Raw genomic sequence first — 22,332 nt, 5'->3', positions numbered from 1 at the left:
TCCCCCTTCGTCCTGTCTACTATATATGGCCCATAGAGTTCCTTACAATAATTCTATGCTATGGCCCACAAAGCCACAAAGATTCCTATAATCATAGAGTTTCTGGAAACTCTATGCCTATAATGTACTGTATGAAACTCTGTGCCATAGTAGTGAGAGACTCTATGCTCATGGGCAAAAAAAAAAAAAAAAAACCGCTTGCTATTTATTTGTAAGAAAGCGACGCCCTCTAAGAACCCACTTACGAACTTTTCTGTTTTACTGGGCAGGCATATGGAGTTGTTTCTTGGCCTTAAAGTAAAACATGGCGCTGCACATGAGGACGGCGCGTCTCGGATTCGAAAAACTGTTGCGTTTGCCAGCGCTGGGAAAGCAACTGAGTACCTCTACGACGCTTTGTGTAAAAGAAAGTGAGCACTCGTACTAAGCGCCTTAATCACCAAAGTAACGTTTTCTGTCTTGCGCATTTTGCAGTTCGGGAGTCGCAAGAGGGCAACACGACAGTGATCGAAGGCGTGTACGTCGACTCTCCCCGTAAAGGGTTCGTGGTCAAACCGAAGCACACGAGTTCCGCGTGCCCACTGTGCAGGTTGGGATTAAAGAGGTTGAACCACACGGTAAGCCGAGTCACGCGAGTTGGCCAGGCGTATTGGACGGTGGCGCGTTACGTTTCCAACCGCAGGACGTGCTAATCCTGAGCCAATTCATGGACGCGCGAGGAAACCAGCTGCCAAGGCATGTGACAGGCCTCTGCGCTAAACAGCACAAGATCGTGGGCACCCTGCTCTACCAAGCTCAAAGGACAGGTATTGCCTACTAGCGGGCCTCGATTGACTACCACTCCAGAATGTCCGTTGCTCCCCTAACCAGTGCGCTGTAGCAGTCATGCAGGACCGACTTCTTTCCCTCGAACCAATCCCTTTTCTGCCGTTCACCGGTCACAACCAATCGATCCTGACGATGACACCGGTATTACGCGGGTTTCTCTCGATCGGGATCTAATTTCTCGATTGCGGTTGGCTTCCTTGCGCGACTGCGGAAGAGAGCCAATGGTTATCGAGAAATTCGATACCGATTAAAGGTGCTCCGCGTGGCTGGGGTATCGTCTCGGAGAGCAAACACGTGCACCGGTACTTGGGAGTTGTGTCTGTCCGATATTCGTTGCACTCTCAACTGCAAAAACACGCTTGACAGCCTGTCATGTCGGTTCCTTGGGCACAGCGAACTCGCATAATGGTTTTACGAAAACACTGCATTGCACAAACGACACATCCATTTTCGTTTTAATTCATTGCTATCTTCACACACTGCTCAATGCATCCGATACCTGCAGCCTTCTAATAACGAGCTTTTTCCGCGTTCTAAATCGGAGCAGAGTAAAACACATACCCATTGCAGAAAGCACAGGAATGCCCGTGCTTAAATCCTAGGACCTCGGAAACTATGTGCAAATATTGTTCGAGGGCTTATATGCTCGCCTGCTTTACCTTTGCATTCTTGGATAAGCTGCAGGGTGGTGGTTTCGTCCCCTTTCCTCAAGGAAAGAGTTCACGTATTAAAGGGACATTTAAGAAGAGAAAACTAAGTTGAGCTGTATTTTGGCAATCTAGAGTTGACTGTTGGGCTAGTTGGTCGTCCATATTAGAAGTAGCAACCTTGCGCGAATAAAAACCACGGAAACAAGCGCTTGTCCTTGTCAGTCTTTCTTGTTGTCGTGGTTTTATTCGCGCTAAGTTACTACTTAAAATATGGCAATCTAGGTTCCTCGATGCCAAATAAAGCCACTCTTGCCTTGAGAGGAGGCATGGCAGGCTAGAAAATACAAAAACAAGACTGTTGGCGACACCACCTTGAAGTTCTTGCTGCTATGTCGTGGATTTTGACAGCATCTGTTTGGGCCTAGTTATTTTCATTTTCTGTAAAATATGGACTAAAATTTATAATGAAGGAGTGAGAGATTGAACATAGCAAGTTTCAAGAACTGCCTCTGCAGCAACATTTTGAGTACATGTACTTTGTAATCGATGACAACACATGAAATTACCTTCAATGGAGCATTTACTTTCTTTTCCTTATAATTATCAACATCTTATGGCAAAATTAATGGAAATAGTTTTCAAAAAATAAGTGTTTCTCATTAAATACTGTCCCTTTAACAACAACTCTGAGGCAATCATGTCTTGGAGTAGCACCAGGGCATCGGTCCACGAGTAATGTGATTTTCTCCTTGTACTCAGGACTCGTCTACAACGAGGAACATACCCCAAAGGAAAGGTGGCAAGAGCTGAACAACTACTTTGGCCGCACAAAGCTCAAGGTCGACTTTGGCAAACCACTCATCGACATCAAAGAATACCTCAAAAAGCCCCCTTCAATGTAAGAAATAATGAAACTGCATTGTAGTGACATTTTTTTTTATTGCATTCAAACAATGTTTGGTGACAAGCATTTTTGTGTATAGAAGAAAAAAAAAAGCATGCAATACAGCATGTAAAAACATCTGTACAGTGTTCTGTTATTAAGTAAATGAGCTCGCAAATAAATACAATGAAACATTGTAAAATTACAATTTTTTTTTAAACAATGGCTTGTAACCCACTTTGGAAAAAAAGCAATACAAAGGCATAACTGCCTTTCCATAATAACTAGTCGTAACCATCACATTCAACCTTCTCATCATAATGCTATGAACATCAGTGTAAAAGAACAGGTTGGACAAAAATGACAAAACTGGCCAACCACACAGCCAGTTTTCATTGCCAACATGCGTGAATTCTTGCAGCAGTGACCTCGCCCTGCTGTTGCGTTTTAGCTTACCTTTCTTTTTAACTGCTCACACCCCTCGGTACACACATGCTCAGGCAAAGAAAAACATGGCAGACTTTCACATTTTCAAAGCTTTCACAGACGAATCTGATTAGTGCTGCATATTTTGCACACATTGTGCAATGAAGCCCATCATACAAATGAACTTAAACCACTGACACGGCAGTCAGCCAATATGAGCACTGTTTGTGGATGCCGCAAGGCTGTGTGCAACCTGCTGTAAATGCTCAACTGAAGCTCTCCGTTAAGAGGTAAGCTGCAGCAGCAAGAGTGGTTTGCAAAGGAAAGGCACAGGGTAAACAGTTACGTATATAACCAATGCCATGCATCCTCAAAAGCAATATGAAGAGAAGCATAGAACAAGATGCACGTGACATGAAAAAACAAAGTGCAAGAAATGGATCCTGGGCTTCCTTAGAATCATGATCCAGAAGCACCAACTACCAGACTGGTATTAGGATGCTATAATCACACCTCATGAAGTCTGCATCTGCAAGCGGTTTCACCGAGGAATGTATACTGCTATTGGAGAATTTAGGGGTTCCTGGTGAATCCGTTTTTTTGGTGCTCCGTTTTTTTATGATTGACTTAGTATACTTTTAAAATTTTATTGTTTTTTGCCTTGTACACTTCTTATTATTTGTTTAGTTGACTTCTTTGTTTCCCCCTGCACATGCATCTTAGTTCTGCATTAGTTTCTCTTAAATATAGCAATATTCCAACTCGTCCAACAAGCAAGCGACCTTACCAAAAGCAATGCTCAACTCGCGCACCATAATCAGCTCGTAGTCAACTACCAGCGCTGTCTTACGAGCACGTCTACCCGAGAAATAACTGCACAATAGCACACTGACCAACACTTGACAGAAGAAACTAAACAACCTATACAAAGCCGATTTCATTCTACATGGCACCAGCACGATTGTATGCTTGGTTATGAGTGCGTGAAAAATCGAAGGCTTCAAAGCTGCCCCTGTGATGATGTGCACACAACTATTAAAAGACTCTAGAAGTTTCAAACATATTGGTGTGTAAATAAGCACACACTGAAAATAATAACACGACAGCAAGTTGTCAACACTGCGAAGTTAAGCATGGTGGCCAGAACTTGACCAGTGATGGAAGTTGGCGTTGAAGTTAAGTCACAAGGCCATTCTGCCACTGCTGAGGACATGCAAATATACCAGGTGGCCATAACGTGAAACACTGAATTCTGCAACATCGATGATAATGCAAACTCTATAGGTGCAAGTTGCTGTTCCTTTGAAAACCATCTGTTTGGTGACAATGTGCTTTGTGCGTGGAGTACTGAACAAAAAAAGAAAATGGGAAAGTAGTTTCAATGCATATGCCTGTGCTGTGTTCATGGCACGTGTACCACAAAGTCCTCACTAAAACAATGTTAAAAGCATGCACAAGGCAAATGTAATGCAGTAGTTTAAAACACTAATGAACAAAGAAGTAAACATGCAGTGTATTTGCCAGTAAGGCGTACTGGCATCAGAATGTACACTGCTTAATTTTCGTTGCACTATAAATTCACATTTGCACATTACATTGGCATGTTAACACCAAACTGCCTTATGTCTGCAGCAAAACTGCTGGAAAAGACCTCGCACCTTGAAAAATGAGTCTTGCACCAAAAGTATGTGGGAAACAAAATAGATGGCAGTAGCATAAGATCACATAACAAAAGACAATGTTTTAGTGTGAAAAATGTTCATGCAATATCTCCCAACTCCTAAATGAGCCTGAGTCACCGAAAAACAGGTACATCTTACCATCATTGCAGTACAAGTATACTATAAACTACAGCAACACATTGCAGTCATCCTCTCCAAACAAGAGATTATGGAGGCTGCTACTGACAATCAACTGCTGACCCCATAACTTCAATGTCACATTGAAAACAACAGTACTTTTCTCTCTCATAGACTTTATAGAACAGGCAACCTTCACAGCCATTAAGCTTTTAATGTAGCCCATGCTTCCTGCAACAACTTTTTGTACTCGGGTTTCACCTTTAATTCAGCGCTAAGGGCACATTCGACTGGTTCCTACTGTGGTCCAACTCTGTTTGCGATGATGCGAGGCCTTGTTAAGATTGGAGCTAGAGAAATCTTGCTTGAGCCAAATGATCAGCAGCTCCCAGAGCAATCGGAGAAGCCAAGTGACTGCAATTTAATCGGATCGCACTCGCTGTCCCTCCACAAAGCTGAGATCACCTCTAGTGCTCAGAGCTGTAGCGTGGTGCTCTGAATGAACCAGGCGAATGTGTTCCAAGCACTCCATTTCAACCAGCCATATGTAAAGCACGCTGTTTGAGTACTTGAAAGCGACCAGCTGAATGTACTAGAAGTGTCAGCAGTGTGCTAATTATGGCTGGTTAATGCATACTTGGGCAAAGGGAGGAACCGCGCTGACAAACAGGCCAACAGCAGACGGCACACAGTGCTTGTGTGTCGCCTGCTGTTGGCCTGTTCTGAAGCATCCCTGGCTTATGCCATTTCAAATTCAGAGGAAGCTTCTCGAGCAACCAGAAAGAAACCTGCATGGCCAACCAATCTTCTAGCAGTACAGTTAAACACAAGGATCTACAACTACCTGTAAGAAGGACTTTCAGTATGAGGAGTATTGTGAAGATTGTGGTAACCATCTAATTTACTACTGTCTAGCAAATACCAAAGTGTCTGCATTAAGGCAGCATGGTAAGTCGTGCAAGAACACGGTTGTAAAATGGTGCTGGAAGCTTTATTTCTCCTCCAGTCATCTGCAAAAAAGACAAAATGCTACTCTATTGCTACAAGCTTTGTCACAATAAATTCAGCATATCTGCTCCATCGTGCCTGGCTACAGCTTGAAACTTTTTGATGAATCATCACTAATGACAGCTGCAAGAAATAATATATATCGAGATGCTGCATTCGCATAGAAACTATGAAAGCACTGAATTAGAATGATGTGCAAACTCCTATCTAGAACAAATGATATAGTTACATGTTAAACTGGCACACTGCTGACTTGAGAGTAACTTAAGCATAAAAACTGTTTCTCGGCAAATCTTTCGAGAGTGGCCGAGTGTTAACTAATCCTAAGCCAGTTTGGGAAACACCACTTGTAGAAAACATGGTAACATGCGCAGCCGGCACGAATACAATAGCTGAGCACTGAACGTCAGAAATGCTTGGACAACTCCTAGTCTTTAACTATGGACAGATTTGCAATGTTAACGTCTTTCAGATAGAGCAAAAAAAAGATGCCTTGGGCCAGTGCAGGCAGAGTAAACTGCTTATGTTACTTAAGCATGCAGTACTTGCCCACACATTCTGTGTGGGCACTATGACTCTAGCAAGACCCACATTTTTCCGGTTATCTGTGACAAACAGCTTTGCCCACAAGAGTGCATAATTCTACAGGAGCTAGTACTAAGGAGCTAGCCTTAGTACTGGCGCTACCCACAGTTCACATGAAAGCTGCAGAAGATGCAAAGTGTGGCCATGTCTGCCAATTGCGTTCTTTCACTTATTTATGCAATTTCTTTGGTGCGACAGTGCTGGCTGTGTGAAATAGTAATGGAAAAGTTTGTCAGGTTGTTACCCTTGTAAGTGGAAAGTTTCTACTGGCGGGCCGCCTCGCGGATTAACATGCAGGTTTCCAAGCATGCATGAAGGAAAACTACTGGGGAGCCTTCTTTCCAAAACATCAGCTATTGAAATACTGTGGAGGATAAAGCGTGAACAATGTGTACCTCCAGAACAGGCATGTCTCCTCTGTTGTGCGCACCTCTATGCCTCTCACTGTTATAAACCAGGTTTTAAAAAAAAAAAAAGAGTCCAAGAGCTGCAAAACTACATTACAAACAGCACTGGAAATGCCCTAAAAACTTTCGTGTGGCAAATGTTTTGTGGATAAAAGTTAGCCAAAAAACCATAAGCTGTGGCTGTCAGCTTTGGTACTGCTCAAACAGAGATGGTATAGGGCAGAATGGGGAGTTGGAATCCAGCGCATACTGCACCGACAACAAGATCTTCAAAGACTGCAAGGATCAGCGTCACTGATCTCAGAAGCAGAACATACACCAAAGAATGCAGTAAAACACAGCTTCACTTGCTGTTCACTTTTGTCTTCCTGCTCAGCAGCACAAATTCCAAAACAAGCAAATCTTTAAATTTATTAATAAGCCAGAGGAGAATTCATTTTAAGCATGTGGCAGTGTTCTTAATGTAAGTCTTCCAGCTTGCAAAACCAACTCCACTCTATGGAGATCAGCTTTCCAATGTCAGATTTCAAAATATGTCCAACAGTCTCAGCCAAGTATTCTGGCTTTGCAAGAATGCCTGCTAAATAGAGGTCCTAATCTCCCAATAACATCTTTTCCAAACACCTGCATTTTGGTGTCTGCGTCTTTACCAGCTCACATTAGCCGAGCACCAGCTACCTGCAAAGTGGATCCATTTAAAAACATGTCATCAAAAAGGAATGAGAAACTTTCACTCCTTACAGTGCGCCCTTAGCTGCTCCAAATGAGTCACCTCTCACCTGGCAGTTCTGCACGAGACCAAACACTATGAGGCAAAAAAGTCCATGGCTCTTTAAGCAGGCTTTGGAAGCATTGCCTCACTTGCATCCCATGTGCAGATGCCTATGCTATAGATACCATATTTACTAGCATAATGCTCGCACTCGCGTAATGCTCGCACCCCCCCACATTGGCTATCAAAAATTATAAAATTTTTTTTTCCCTGCATAATCATCGCACCCCCAAAATTACTGCTGCGAGCCGTCTGCTTGTCGTAGCGATCACCATCTATTGACTGCGGCCACAACTAACTGCCATGGTTGGGCGCGCGTGCTACTAGGCGGCGGTACTGTGCTATCATCCGCTGCCACCGCCGCTACCGCTCATCCACTCACCACCGCTACGCCATTTTGCGAAGGTGTCTCCAGCTCTCCGGTGTCTCGTAGGCCTCGTTTGCCTTGTTCGCGTGTTGCACCGTGCTCTTTGTGCCACTTCGCCATGGGACATGGACTGAATGAAGAGTACAATTGCCTGCAGGACGTACGCAACGCGAATAGTGACTGGGAGGTTGCGCGCGGCAAATAAAGTGCTTTAGCAGCTTGAGCTCACGTTCACCCTGTACTTTCATAATGAAGGTAAGTTACGCTTGAAAGTAATGTTTTCGTTATATTTACAATTGCGGACCTGACAATCCTGATCTTGCACCCATTCATCTTTGCATTTAACACTCCAAAACATTTGCTTGAAAATTTTCCCCGCATAATTATCGCACCCCCAAACTTCGCGTTGATTTTCAGGAAAGAAAAGTGCGAGGATTACGCGAGTAAATACGGTATATCCGGGATATAGCGTCACCTTCATCACCGCAAGCCCTCATCCCAGATCATCATCAGCACCAAGCAGGATGATGATGGCACAGGACGAGGACTCTCAATGATGAAGGTGATGCCACACAGAGCACGGAAAGTGGATACTTTCTGGAGATAAGAACAGTTCCACAAGCAGGTACCTTTTATGGTTCAACCTTGAAAAGGGCGTTCAATACACTCTTGAAAAGGTGTGTAAGCAGCCACTGTTTGGCCAGCTTCCCTTAATTGGCCAAAACAATCTCATAGTTTTTGTCGTCCAGTGCAAAACTGTTACAAAAGCAGGTGCATCTCATTTCACGTATCCCATTTCCAACTAGACCGCTGCCACATGTGGCCAAGGAATTTAGATGAACATGAGTAGTGTGGTGATGGAAAGCATGCCTTCGCTGCAATGAGCAAGAAAAAAAATGCACGGTAAGACATGCAGAGGACACAGTGGGGCCGAGGTGTACAAGCGTATGGGTGCGGTGAGATTTTTTAAGAACATGGGTCCTGATGACTAGGACGAACACCTTGCTTGCGGAGCTTCTCACAGGGTCTTGGCCCGCTGTATCAGCTCGTCGATGAACATCTGCAGCGGGTGAAAGGCGTGAGCACACGATGGAGCTAAGCCTATATTTCGGCACTTACGAATATGTGTCCTAATTATTTTCAGATAATGTGATTAACCATTTCAAGGTTGATTTTTTTTCGCCATATGCGACTGCCCAGGGTCGATTTTCTTTAATGCAGATTTAAATTATTCAGAGGGACCTATTTTAAAAAAAATTTACCGTAATTTTTCTCTGGTGACCGTAAAGTGAGAAAAAATATTTTGCGTTGGTATATAAGTATTTTTTATTCATGAATAACAACAATAAATAAAGGAAATAAACTTATAAGAATGAAAAATTTGATGCATTGTTATACACATAGTTGATGGCTTAGAAAATGTGCACACGAGAATATTTCGCAAGTCTCAAATGTTCCTGCTCTTACACTAATATTTACATCCATAGCGTGATCGAACTGCGTAGGTGAGTGCGCTCAAGAAAACTGTATGGTTGTCTGCCCGTCAAAAAAGCAAAACGTGTGACAAACTTCAGCTAATCTTGACCTTATCACCATTCAGAGGCAATTAGTATTCGCGAGTCTCCAAAAAAAAAAAAGGAAAGGAAACACATGCACGGCAGCATCCTTTGTTGTGCCGTGCGCATACGAAGGATACGAAGGACGCTTGTTTATTGCACCCCTGTGAGCAATAAACAAGCGAGTAACAGGTGGTCACTCTTTGAGCGATTAGTAACGAGATAGCCATCAGTTTTGTGAGCGCAAGAAGCCGAAACCGCCCATGGAACAAAACCCAAACTGCCGCCCACTCGCCCGCCAATGCGCGAGCGGTAGTATATAGACGTGCCAGAGTAAACAGACTAGCTCTAAAACAAGCCATGCAATGAAAACCGAGTGCGGGAGGTGCGAGAAAAAAAGTTCCGTGTATTCCCACATAGTGGCAGCACATGCCAGTAAAGAAAAAGTTAGGAAATTGGCGCACTTTTTACGTGCAGATGGTGCCATATATTTACGTCATTGACCCTGAAAGGGTGAAAAAGCAAATTGCAGGTATGTAGAGCAATACTGAATGCCATTCAGAAGCCTTGCAGCTAGTACAATAAAGGTTTTGGCACAGTAAAGAATGCTCTTTTTGCTTTACATTGCAATATACAGGGTGCTTCAAAAAATCCATTCAAAGTTTCAGAAAAATACCTGCAAGAATTAAGCTTTTCTCTTTGGGACAGTTTATACCAGAGAAGCAGACATGTTAAAATGACTTGAGAGAGCACAATGAGACAATGTAATAATGAAAATAAATAATTCACTTTTCAATTGGAACACACGGTACCATCGATCCTATGCGAAGCTTGAAACCTGTCATCTGAAGCATTCCTAACCGCTTCTGAATTTGTATAACATTGACGGTTGCTAGTTACAGCAACGTAATGAATTCCAGTCAATTTCCACTTGGAAAGCCAAATCTGAAATGCCAAAGTCCATAACTGTCACACCCCTGGCAGATGGTCATCATTGACACAGCAGTTTCCGCCTCACTGTCGGGCAAGCATGACGCAAGCATCTTTGTCCACCCGCATTAAATCGGCTGCAATTCATTGCACTGCAGAAATCAGTATCGTCATCCCCGCGTAAAAGTGGTTATATAGTCCTCAGCCAATGGGCTTAAAACCCTGCATTGAAATAGATTGTCTGACTATTTCAGCTAACAAAGGAACCCACATTTTATTCTACATGACCAAATTGATGTCAAATGAACAAAAGCCGATTATACATCTGAAAAGCACATTAAAAGGGATCATACACGTAAATAACATCACATACACAGCAATTTGTGCATTATCTAGCCTGGAAAGACATGATTTACAGCTCCCCTCTTTCGAAGAGGCAAATAAACACCTCTCTTTACTGTACCTAAAACAATAATAAAAAGTTTGATTTGTTCATACTGCAGTGATGAAAGCAAAGAAATTATTTGCAAACAACCTTTCTTCAATTATGAAGTTTTGTTTCTGAGAAACCCGTAAGAGTTCCCTTTGTAGATTTGTGCTACATATGGGTGGATGACAATTTTTCCTTTCATGAAAATTTCTCCACCTTGCGAGACTCCACAGAACTGATTTACAAATAGAAGTGTCCAACGTGCCAATTTATTTCCATTAGTGTAGACCATGTTTCAATTTTGCAATTGAATCCAGTCAGTCCTTGAGGCATGGCCTATTTTAGTTGGCATCCGCAGACTAGCACCCGTTCACACTGGGCACTTTGTTCTGCACACTTCTGAAAAACCTTGTGGTTAGAAACTTACTTAGGCAAACAATAACATCTATGAAGGTGAACATTCACACCTAACACCTCAATGCCTCATGCACAGGCAACCTCTAAAAAGATTGCTCATTTTACCAAACAAGCCAGGTGACTCACCTCAACTTGGTCCCGAGTCTGTTTGGCACCCACCAATTTTGCCTGGAACAAGAAACAAGTTCCAAATGCATTTCCAGGAGGCGCAATACTGCAATGGCAGAAAAATGCAGGACTGAAAAGGCTTTTTTTTTTTTAAGTCAGTGAAATGAATAGTGGTAGTCTGTCAGTGTTATGGTAGTGTTACAGCACACATGCGATGATTTTATGTAATAGACAGCACCACTGTTCTGTTGAAAAATTTTACGCTTTTCCTCTTGAAGCACCGCAGACAATGTAAAGCATGATTTATCTTGGATGAAGCACGCAAACGCTGCACCCAAACACTGTATCAAACAAAATGTGCCAAGAAATGCCACCTTTCCGAGAAATTTAAGAATGAACAAAGCAGCAATTTTAGCCAGAGGATTCACTTTATACTTGGCTACCTAGCTTTTGTGATGTTCAATATGCACAGAGACCAAATGTGGTCCATAATGATTATGATGAAGTTTGATGGTTTTTGGAAAGAGACAGTAACAGGCCAAATGAAATGTATTAGTATCATGAGAACCAGACAAACTGGATGAAATAGCTCCTGCTGATGATTTAGGTACAGGTGACCACAAACATTTATGGAACACTGAAATCACAAAAAGTTCAATTTCCTTGCAACCTAACCACCAGGCTTAGCATTTTAGTGAGAAACGTGGGAGGGTTTTAAAGGTGAAGTATCTACCGAGCATTAAGAATTGAAGGCAGCTTTAGTGGCTTGTAACAAAATTTAGCTCTTCCGTGAATCCTGTGTCCAAAAACTTTCACAGATGGGGGTAGAATGCACACCATCACCACAAAGAATGCAATGTATTGAGGCAGCAAGTTTCACAGCAGCAGCTATGCTTATGTATCGCAGCTGTGACATTCAGTTGTAAGATTTAATGGCAGTTTATGACAGAGCAATAAAAAGCATGTTATAATGTGGCATTCAAGCAAAGGCCTCACCCTGAGAAAGTCTCTTCGACGGTGATCACTCTCCATGTCCAAGAGCTCATCCAAGTCTATTTCGATGTCGTGGTTATCATCCTGTGCGATTAAGAAAAAAAAAAGTTGATGCTTATGCGCCTTTCTTAATGAAAATGCACACTTAACAGTGCACCAAGTTTTTATGGTCACATGGAATTGTGTGTAATGAAAGCAGTAGTAAATTCTGGAACCATCACAACAACTACTGCTTGATCTCAAAAGCTGCTGGCAGATGCCTTATGAACATGGGTTAAGCGTAAAATGCATTGTTTGACAAGACATATTACAACTACGATAGTTACTATCACTGCCATTGAGCTGTTCGTTGGTTTTGCAAGTACAGGTTCACTCAACAAATGGCCTGTTTCTGCATGTTCATCCTGTTTCACTCATATATATGCACACCTACCAGTGCTTCTTCACATCCAAGTGGCCATGTAGAAGTGTGTGCCTTCCAAATGATGCTTTCACATAACTTGCAGTGCCCTTATATAATGGCTAATATAAGATGACTACTTTAGATATCACAATGCTAAGCTGAGTTCGCATTAAATAAATAACCATTTCGCTCTCACTGATCCCTTTTCTTTATCCCCCACTGTACCCATTTTTCTTAGTGCTACACTCTTAGTGTCAAGTCTAAGTAGTGGACATCAAATTTTGTGTAATTTTGAACTCTTGATGCATAATTACTACAAGAAGCAAGAAAGTGAACCCCAATGATGAATGCAGCTTACACTCCTAAGCTAGCTTTATTTATAATCTTATCTTATAGTCCTTCTAAACTTCTCTGTCGTTTCATGCTGCGTTCACTTTATCTTGAAGCACATTTTGTGACTCAAGAGAAGTGCCAGAATAGGACAGAACAGGCCTTAAGGCAGCCTACCTTGAATTTAATGTTCAAAAAAGCTGAGAAAGAACATCGAGAATAAACAAACAATTTAGAGGTTCTAATGTTCAGCCATCCAACAAATAATGCAGATGGCATTGATCCTTTGACTCGAGATCCAACAACAGTGTGTTATCTCTCTGGTATAAACAACACTGGTACACAGTGACCTGCATATCAAAAGCCTCTATCATGGACATATAAAAACTCACACACACAGACAAAATTCAAACACAAACACAAGAAATACATGATTTTCATTTATAAACTTCAAATAACGGTGCGATTCATTTTCCTCTGCAAAAAATGTTGCACTGCGTGTTAGAGTTCTAATCAAGCACACTACCTCATACCTCATACCTCATATAAGCCAATACCTCATATAAAATCTCCTGAATTTCCTTATTTGGATTCAACATACCATGCAGGTGTTTCAGAACCACCAGAGATGAACTGAACAGTGTTTATCCATGAGTTCATGGAATGATAGTGCATTTAATGAATGATGTATTACAAATCACATTCTTATTTATGTTTTTGCCTGTACCCGCTTAAAATATCTACTGATACTGACCACCAGACCTGATGCATTGCAGCACTTATGTACTTTATTTTCTCGTAACTGCACCATATATGGCCCTCCCCTCCACCCTTTCCAAATATATGAAATGCTAGAAAAAGAAGGGTAACTTTTACACTAAATAAATGACAAAGAAAGCCGTTGGCAATGGTCTTTGGAGACCTTTCATAAGCATAAAGAACAGGCACCAGTTACAATGCATGGCTAAATGCTGTTTGACACTTCTGACATACGTTTTACAAGGATCACGGTTGGTGCAATTGAGACGGCACGTCGGCCACTGCATCATCACACATGTGCAAACCAAATGAGCAACGCCCTCAGACACGAACACATGTTCCCAAGGCCACCGCCAGAAGCCGTGCAATACCATAGAATGTCTGGCAAAAGGAGGGGGCAGGAGAATAGACTTCCTGTTGGCAGCGCACTATCCAGGAAAACCGACAAGCATGAAGCACGTCCGTGCCTGCCTGTGCTACCAGTGAAAGGATGCGTAACACACAGACCTATTCTCACGAATGCCAATAGAAAAGGAAACTCGCAAACATGATGCTGATAAGAGAAGCAAACATAAATTAGCCGACCTGGCAACCAGCCAGCCGGTTGTATGAAGTAAGCACACTACCACGCTCCACACAAAGAATTTATGTCACGTTGATTCTGAACAGGAAAAGCTGAGACAAGGTCTTATGTCATGAGGGCTATTTGCTTCCTTCTACGTTAATTTATTTGCATTTTTTCGGACAGCTGTATTTATTGCAGTCGAAATTTATCCTGTCTGCTTTGCTTTTCGTGGCTTAAAACCCCACTGTTCTCGCACCTTGCACACTGTTTTTTTAAGGTCTCGCACCAACTCCTCATTCCCTTCTTAATTTGAGTGAAATCAACCTCACTGATCACATTATTATCTATGCAAAAAGTCAATAGAACTTCAACTTCAATTGAAGGCGCAAAGGTGTTCAGTACAGCCTGTGGCCCCCATCATGGTGCACAAGGCAGTTATACACCAGCGATGATGTGAAAGTAGTTAATTGGACACTGTCCACAATGTGTGAACACGGAAAGCTGCACGGACCTCACTGAACCTACTTTTGCAATTTTCATCACGTGATACTCCCTGTGCAAGTGTAGTAGTGTATAGCACTGCAGTTCATATTCGGATAAACTGTAAATCTTTGTCTTCACTACTGCTTTAGCCAGTGAAGAAGTGGTCTGAATTATTCTGTAACTACCTTTATCTTTTTTAGTAATACTGTCAGTTTTCACTGTCCCTAACAGGAGTGGACCATAAGTAAGCATGAGACAACATTAGATCACATGGAAATTGCTGATGCAATAAACAAGTTTAAGCAGTTCTTGCAAGAGAAGAAAGAAGAGTGCACACTTGCATGCAGGACATAACCAATGGACAGTCTTCGTCAGTTGTCATTATGTAGCATTAAAGATATCCACAAAAAAGACACATGACATCATCGTCATGCTGAATGAAACTATGCCTCCACTTTAGTAATAAAGCCATTAAACGTTTCATTTTAGAGCAGTAGGTCGCACTCTCTGCCATCCATCAGAGCGCACTTCAGGACACTTCCACAATATCGTCAGTTTCATGCACATACACGGTCAAATGCAAGCATTTAATTAATCTGCATTGTCTCGCAATACTGCACATTGGAACGATCTTCCGGACCACATAGCATCCATCTCAAATCGTGAAAGATTTCCCAATAACTTGCATGCTCTGCACTCCTAATCTTGCATAATGAATATTCACTGTATTTTACCTTTGCATTTGGTATTTAGTTTTTTTTTTTTTTTTTCACTGTGTAAAATGTTACCTCCCTTATTTAATGCCCTTTACTTGTAAGGTATCCCAAAGAAATCAGGTAAGTTAAAAGAAAAGAATACAGTTTTTGCTTACATTCAACAACACCGTTCCACATTTCAATAGCGCACGAAAAAAAATAGTTAAATATGCCACAGTCTGCAGTATACAAGTCACTAACACAAATAAGTTGACCTGATACTGATATAAAATGAAGCTACACAATTTTTGTTTTTCCTTCCCTCTCTCTATTTACTTTTCTGCAGTAACAGTATGCCTCGAGGAAGGCCATCACCTCACGCTTAGCAGAGCTTCAGGAAAACATGTACAGGTTGGCTCCTTGAGAACTGCCAGGCAACGCAATAGCAAAAAGGCATGCTACAGTAGTGCAGCTTCCCCGCACGATCAAATGTCATTGGCACCGTCCCCACTGAGGCAACAGACCCAGACCAGGCACCACTTTGAGAGACCCTTAAAGGTTCGGGGAAGGGTGTCTTTTGTCCTGTCACTTTGTCCAAGCGACGCAACCAAAGGAGAGTGCTCAATAAAAGAGACAGGCAAAGGAAGAGGGGAGGAGGAGGCCAGCGTCTTCTCTCCATAGCAGCAGCGGCAGCTGCGCGTGGCTTTGTTGTCATGCTTCCTCGAGCGTAACCGCAGATTCCCCTTGCGCCCCCCACCACCAACTGCCCGACACTTCCTGTCGTCTCGCACAAATGAGACCAAGCCAACCCCACTTGGCCTCTCCATTTTGTTCGTCCAGCAGTTGTCATTCGGGGAACAGAAAAGGAAGGCATATACTGAACTGACACACCTCTCTTGAGACATTGCCACAGCGACATTTACGTTAAAGCACACAGTGCAGCGGTTTTGAGTTTATTTGCATGAAATGCAATAATAATTGAACACTAGTAGGCTTTGCGCTTTTTAAGGTTTTTCTCTGAGCACTTAAGTCGCTATATCCAGCTATTTAGGTGATGGTCTCGTCACTCTCTAGAACTTTTGCATGCAAGATGAAAGCTAGCAACTTATATAACCAGTTAGATTCAACAAAGGCATGAGACACCTTGCACTATATATTATAAAAGGCTTAAGTGCACAGGAAAATGAACAGAACAGCCAGGTGACATCTCCAATTACTGCTTCAACTGACAGAGAACCTTATGAATAACAGAATATATTAGGAATTACATTTCAAATCTTTCTGAAAGAGAAAAAAATGTCATCCACTTGAGAGTATCTCTGTGTTATTTGCGGATGAATTAATCTTTCTTTTTCATGAAATATTCCTCCACCTCGCAGATTTCCACAGATCTGATTTGTCACACTCAGTAACCAAGCACTTCCAAGTCATTAATTCGACCTCGCCCCACAATACGCTAGCTCCCTGGTAAGCTCATGTGGTAGAGCAGCCACCACAGAAAGGCCTTGGTCCTAGGTTCGATCCCCTGACCAGGATGAACTTTGCTTCAAATGCGAAGCCTTCTTTGTGAGAAACCCATTGTGGTTTCCTTTGTAGCTTCATGAATACTGTCAGGTGGATGACATCTTTCTCCCCCTTTTATGAGAACTGGCTGCGATGTCAAAAGTGCAAATGGCACACTCACCGAGCAGGCAAAGAGTCTCTGGAGCTGCTCATACATCCACATCTCAACGCGCAGCCGCTTCTTGATGAGGCTCATTTGGTGTGGGCCGTACTTGGCCGTCAGGTACTTCTTCTTGCGGTCCTGCAGCTCTTCCTTGTCACCTCCTTCAAAGTTGACATGCAGCGTCTTGGGACAAGCTGCAAGGCACTCCCCAGGACCCTTGAGGGACCCTGTGCCCGCTGCCAGACCACACTCCATTCTGTGGCCTGTTTGTTTTGATTCCACTAGCGAACCTGACGCCGTGCCCTGCAAGAAGTGCGCGTGACTGATTTCAACCAATCTTATCTAATCTTTGTTAGCTGTGACAGCCCTCGGCTGGCCAGATTTACTTTCGTGCAAATAGTAAATACAAGCAAAAGAAAACAAAAGCAGTTACGTATGCTCTGTTCATACAAATCAAACAATGCTATGAAGCCTAGGGTAGAGATAAATTTCTCTCAATGCTTCCTTTAAGATAGGGTTTTACATATATGCAAGAAATATATAGATATGCATCACTTAATTGATTAAGTCTCGTAACTTTACATTGCAAGATATTATGCAATCACTACATGAAAGGTGTTGCAGATTTGCCAGTGAGCAAGTGGAGCAATGTAGTTATTCTGTAGAAGTTATTCCGTTGCACATCAAAAACAACTGCTCTGCGAAACACGCAGGTTGAGACTTATGACAACACCACCAACCAGCATAACTTCTGCGGCATTGCCCGCTAAGTGTGACACAGGGCATACTTCAAACTTTCATGAGTGTAGGAAATAATACCCCAATGAAAACATTTGTCCACAGAGGAACAAGCTCATTTTGACAATGTGACGTAATAGTTCTGCAGATACCCGCAAGGGAGAGAGAAGTAATTAATTAATGGAAAATGACACATCCACCCAATCGTTGACAAATTCAAATTCGCCCTGCCATCTGCTAGCCGCCTGGTTAGCTTGGATGATAGAGCGGCTGCCCAGGACAGGAGGTAGTCGCAGGTTCGTGTCCAAGACCAGGACGAATTTTTTTTTTTTTTTTTTTCAACTGCGAGGCTTTTCCTTCAAGGAACCTGTATGGGTTTCCTTGGTAGCAATTGCTACGATCGGGTGGATGGCTCATTTTCCCTTAATTAATTTTGACCATTTGTGCTCACAATCTATCAGGATGCCCTTACTGTGAAGGCAGCTGGCACAATAGCCTGCAGCAGAGCACTTGGGCTAAGACAATGGACAGTCCAATGAAAAAAATTTGCCATTGTCAACTACTGAGTCTGCAAACTCGCTCCACAGTACACTAGGCCCTGAACCAATAGAAACTGCTGACATATATTCTGGAGTGTTTTAACACTGCTTACTTGATAAACGTACCTGGCCCCATCCAAAAACATGTGCACAAGTGCAAGATATGGCCAAGAATTATAAGAGTAACTCATCCAAATTCTTGTATTCACAATGTGTGTAAGATTGTTGGAAACAGTGACTTTTAGGAGTGAAAGGTATTTCACAATGGCTTCAAAAAAAAAAAAGAAAAGCCAGCATTAGATTGCAAATAGAGGAAGACTGAGAAAGAAAAAAAGAAGGTCAATAGAAGACTGACAACAACCGCGCCTTTCTTCCTGCTGCGCCCAGCACGGGAAGAAACGGGCTCAAGAAGACGGCTATGGCAGGAAACTGGTCCACACCTCCTCCTGTTTGTTTGCAGCACGCACGTCATCGCGCTATATGCAGAACAGGGTCTTTGAACCCTCGCCGTTTGACCGCCCGTAGAACATTCTTGCCTTGCCTGGACAAACAGGTGGCTTACGTGTAGCACGCTTCGTCGGACACGCTCACTTGGCGCGTTGGGCTCGCAAAAGGCGCCGTGGCTTTACTTCTGTTACTCCTTTTTTTTTTCTTTCCTAAACAAACCGGAGAGGAGAAAAGCCCAGCACGCGGTTTCATGCACATTCATGCCCGCGCGACGGAGAGCCGGTCCCCTGACCTCCGTTTGGCGGGAGTGTCATTAAATCACCGGCGCCTTCCCAATGCCAGTAAAACAGAAATGCCGGTCGTGCCCGTTTGGCCGATAACCTTGCAAGGCCGCAACGTCCGACAATGCGAGGTGAGGCCGCTTCGCGCGCCCTATATAAAAAGGGGCGTCAACTGAATTATAGGAGAGAAACCGCGCCGTCCACGAGTATATAATATATATGTGGGTGTGTATATATGCCGCTACAGCGACAGATACGTTTGGCGCGGCTGTAGAAGAGAGGGATTTTTTTTTTCGAAGCTCGTCTCCGAACGGTCCCCGCGCGGAACAGTTTTATTTATACATACGCGTCCAAGGTGACGGCAGGCTTTTGCGACGGCATCACCATCACTCTCGGGCTCTCGACCAAGAGAACTGGATCATACTTCCGGCGCTCCCTCCTTTCTTTCTCCCCTCCACCACCCCGGGCCAATACCTAGGAAATGCGCAATTCCGGAGGATGCGTTCGCCGGGTCGCGCGGAAGGGCAAGTTTTGCGCAACTATCTGAGCGCGCGCGTTGTGCGTGAAGCAATCCCAGGGCAGAGCCCACCGACACCTAGCAACGAGGCGCTCCCTTTGCACCGAGAGGAGCGCGAAAAAAGACAAAACGGCGCGTCTGTCGCAGCCGCGCTTTTCTGGAGCAAATTGAGGGTCGCCATGCGCTCATCACCGCGGCGGTGGCGACGGCGGTATTAAATGACAGCGAGCGTCCGGGGTCACACCGCGCGCGTTTTGTCTGGCGTTCGCTGGTTCAGCGACGACACCGTTCTCACACGCGTCGCATAAGTGGCATAAGCTAGCGACCGACGATCCAGGAAACTTGCGTACGAGTGCCAAGTGGTAGTTATTTTTTATTTATTCTTTTTTTTTCGTACGTGTGCTGAGCGCAACGAGCCGCGGTTGGTTTCGTTTACAGCGCCAAAGCGCAACCTCAGTGTTTCCCCCCTTCCCTCTGCGGGAGCCAATTAGTGAAACTGGGTGCTTTGTGAAACAAACGGAGGCCCTTCAAACAAATTACTCTGCACGAACCAAGACCCGCAGCCAACTGACAAATAGGCGGGCAGTTGAACTGTTTCCAGGTTGACGGTGGTGTGGTGGCGGTGCTACACCTACGCCAAGAGCCGTCAATTAAAACACAAAATTTACGACCTCAGGGGTCGTGCTACGGCGCAGTTAACGCCGGCCTACTTTCGCAAAGCACTACGCTAGACGAATCTCGGCAAACATGTGGCGTAGCCTGTTGATATTGAAAATTTAAAAAAAAAAGAAAAGAGTGGGCGAGGGAGAGCAACATATTAAAGATTTCGCGTTTCATTTCCTTGCCTCCGAGGTTTTTGCGCTTCGCTTGAAACAAAACGACTGCGGCGAATGCGGGTTTTTATGTGCGCGCGTGCTAACGCAGGCGGCCACTTTTGCGCAAGCCTTGGAAATTACGCATTCACAAGGCGCACGCGACACGCGCAACTTCTCTATCAGCAGCAGACGCTCGAGCTTCGTCGGCGCCAAGCGCTTTTGGCGTGCAGACGACCAGTTTTGCAAGGGCGCTCCTTCCACCATCACCGCCACCAAGCTACGCAGCCAGCACATGCGCTAGGCATGCGACATCTCGGAAGCGAAAAGCCTGCCCGGGCTACTACCACGCCTCACGCATGGCCCCGAAGCTCCACTAAACGCGAACATAAAAATTAAGTAGACGAGATGCCGGCCAAGGGGGATATCATTGAGCCTTCATCCAGCCCATGGGCATTGTAAAGGATGGTGGAGGGAGCAAAATCTTTTTTTTATCTCCGCTCCAGGCGCACTGTCGTGCAAACTTATCTCCTCATCGTGCGGGCCGATAATAATGACGCTCGGCGAAATAACTCACGCGCGTCCTAGCTGACGGAAGAACGATAAACAAAAGAGGGAAGTCAAGCGCACGGAGAGGCATAAAATGAAACAACGAAAAAGAAGGAACCGGCACTCCCCCCACAACAGCGGGGTCCCGAAGTGAAACGGATAGCTGCTCCGTGCCGCCGTCATGCTCAAGCGATTATACGCGATCGTGCGACGAAACGAAGCAGAAGCTTCTGCTCCGCTCCCTCCCTCCGCCGAGAGGGCAACCCCTCTGCTTCTTCGACTCCAGGAACTAAACAAGAAGGGAGCCTAGCTTACAGTCATACAATGGCCGGGCCGATGAGCTCGCCCCCTCCGTGAAGCGAAGCACTTACGATCTGCTCACGACCGCACCACACCTGGCCTTTGTTCCGAGACAAACGTAGGAAAAAATCCCGACTCGCTCGAGGCAAGCAAAAGCCAAACAAGGCACCAGCATCACGCGTCGTACATTTTCGCACCCACCGAGCCCACTGAGGCAATCTGCCACCAAGGCACCTGGCCCAGCACTGGCTGCTCCAAAATTCAGTAACGAAACTGCGCGACGCTAAGCAAGGTGTTCGTGAAGGTCGCCGCATTTATAAGCGACACAGGCGCGCGCGCTCGGGGTTGCAAAAAAAAAAAGAAACAAAGATTTCATTCATTTTTAAATAGACCCTCGCGTCCCCCGCGTGTGCTTCCATGACGCCAAGCGGGCCTTTGTGCCAACGAGGGGGGGGGGGGGGGGTGTAAAAAGTAAAGAGACGAGACGGGCCGGGCTCAATATCGAGCAAAGGAAGCTCTGATGTGCACCGAAAACGATTAAAGGTAAAGAGGGCTCACCTTATAAATCAGGCGGAGAGTTTCGCGGGGCTTGTGTACTCCGAATCTTGCTCGATACCAAATGTGAACGACCCGCACCAAGACAATCGCGTACTACACACACGTACGGGCCGACGAACGGAGCTTCGCCTCGCCAGCCTCGCACTCTCCACGACACTCGCTGCGAGCAGTGGTGCCTGCCAGCCTGCTTTCGCTTGGTCGCCGGAGCACAGAACACAAGCAACGCGCTGCTCCGCACGAAAAACCCGAAACGGAGGAACCGGGAAAGCGCATGCAGACCGTAGTGAGAAACTTCAGCCTGTTTCAAGACTCACTTCAAGAACTCACAGTAAAAAGCGTACGCCATCTTTAGAATTAAATATAAACAAATTGTGATAGAAGATACCTTTATAACGCAATAATTTGTTAACTTATTCACTCCTAGGTAGCGCAACAATTTGTGTGAAATTACGTTGAATGCGTAAACGTTTTGCGACTAGCAGGAGAAAAGAGGTGAATATTACAGACGAAAAGTAGCTTAAAAATTGAAAT

General features: G+C 44.2%; 2 protein-coding genes across 7 annotated transcripts; one reads left to right on the top strand and one right to left on the bottom strand.

Annotated features, from left to right (window-relative positions):
- The first annotated feature begins 258 nt into the window (after positions 1-258).
- mRpS18A (mitochondrial ribosomal protein S18A) lies at positions 259-2,501 on the top strand. The gene is made up of 4 exons (XM_075700211.1): positions 259-410; positions 475-617; positions 683-806; positions 2,238-2,501. The coding sequence occupies exons 1-4, from the start codon at positions 305-307 to the stop codon at positions 2,378-2,380; spliced, it is 516 nt and encodes a 171-aa protein (XP_075556326.1). The 5' UTR covers positions 259-304; the 3' UTR covers positions 2,381-2,501.
- On the bottom strand, positions 2,398-22,024 carry LOC142588449 (protein phosphatase 1 regulatory subunit 14B). 6 transcript variants are annotated; one of them, XM_075700204.1, is made up of 5 exons: positions 21,802-22,024; positions 17,079-17,363; positions 12,163-12,243; positions 11,185-11,226; positions 2,398-7,876 (listed from the first exon to the last, which is right to left on the bottom strand). In XM_075700204.1, the coding sequence occupies exons 2-5, from the start codon at positions 17,313-17,315 to the stop codon at positions 7,703-7,705; spliced, it is 534 nt and encodes a 177-aa protein (XP_075556319.1). In that variant the 5' UTR covers positions 17,316-17,363; positions 21,802-22,024; the 3' UTR covers positions 2,398-7,702. The 6 variants fall into 6 exon arrangements, with proteins under 6 accessions (XP_075556319.1, XP_075556321.1, XP_075556320.1 ...); XM_075700206.1 differs by having other exon boundaries at positions 2,398-5,596; XM_075700205.1 differs by lacking the exon at positions 21,802-22,024 and adding an exon at positions 19,412-19,753.
- Between the last annotated feature and the right edge of the window lie 308 nt (positions 22,025-22,332).

This window comes from Dermacentor variabilis, chromosome 7 (genome assembly GCF_050947875.1).
Source record: "Dermacentor variabilis isolate Ectoservices chromosome 7, ASM5094787v1, whole genome shotgun sequence".
NCBI classification, from domain to species: domain Eukaryota; kingdom Metazoa; phylum Arthropoda; class Arachnida; order Ixodida; family Ixodidae; genus Dermacentor; species Dermacentor variabilis.
This window is presented reverse-complemented; position numbering and strand designations above follow the sequence as displayed.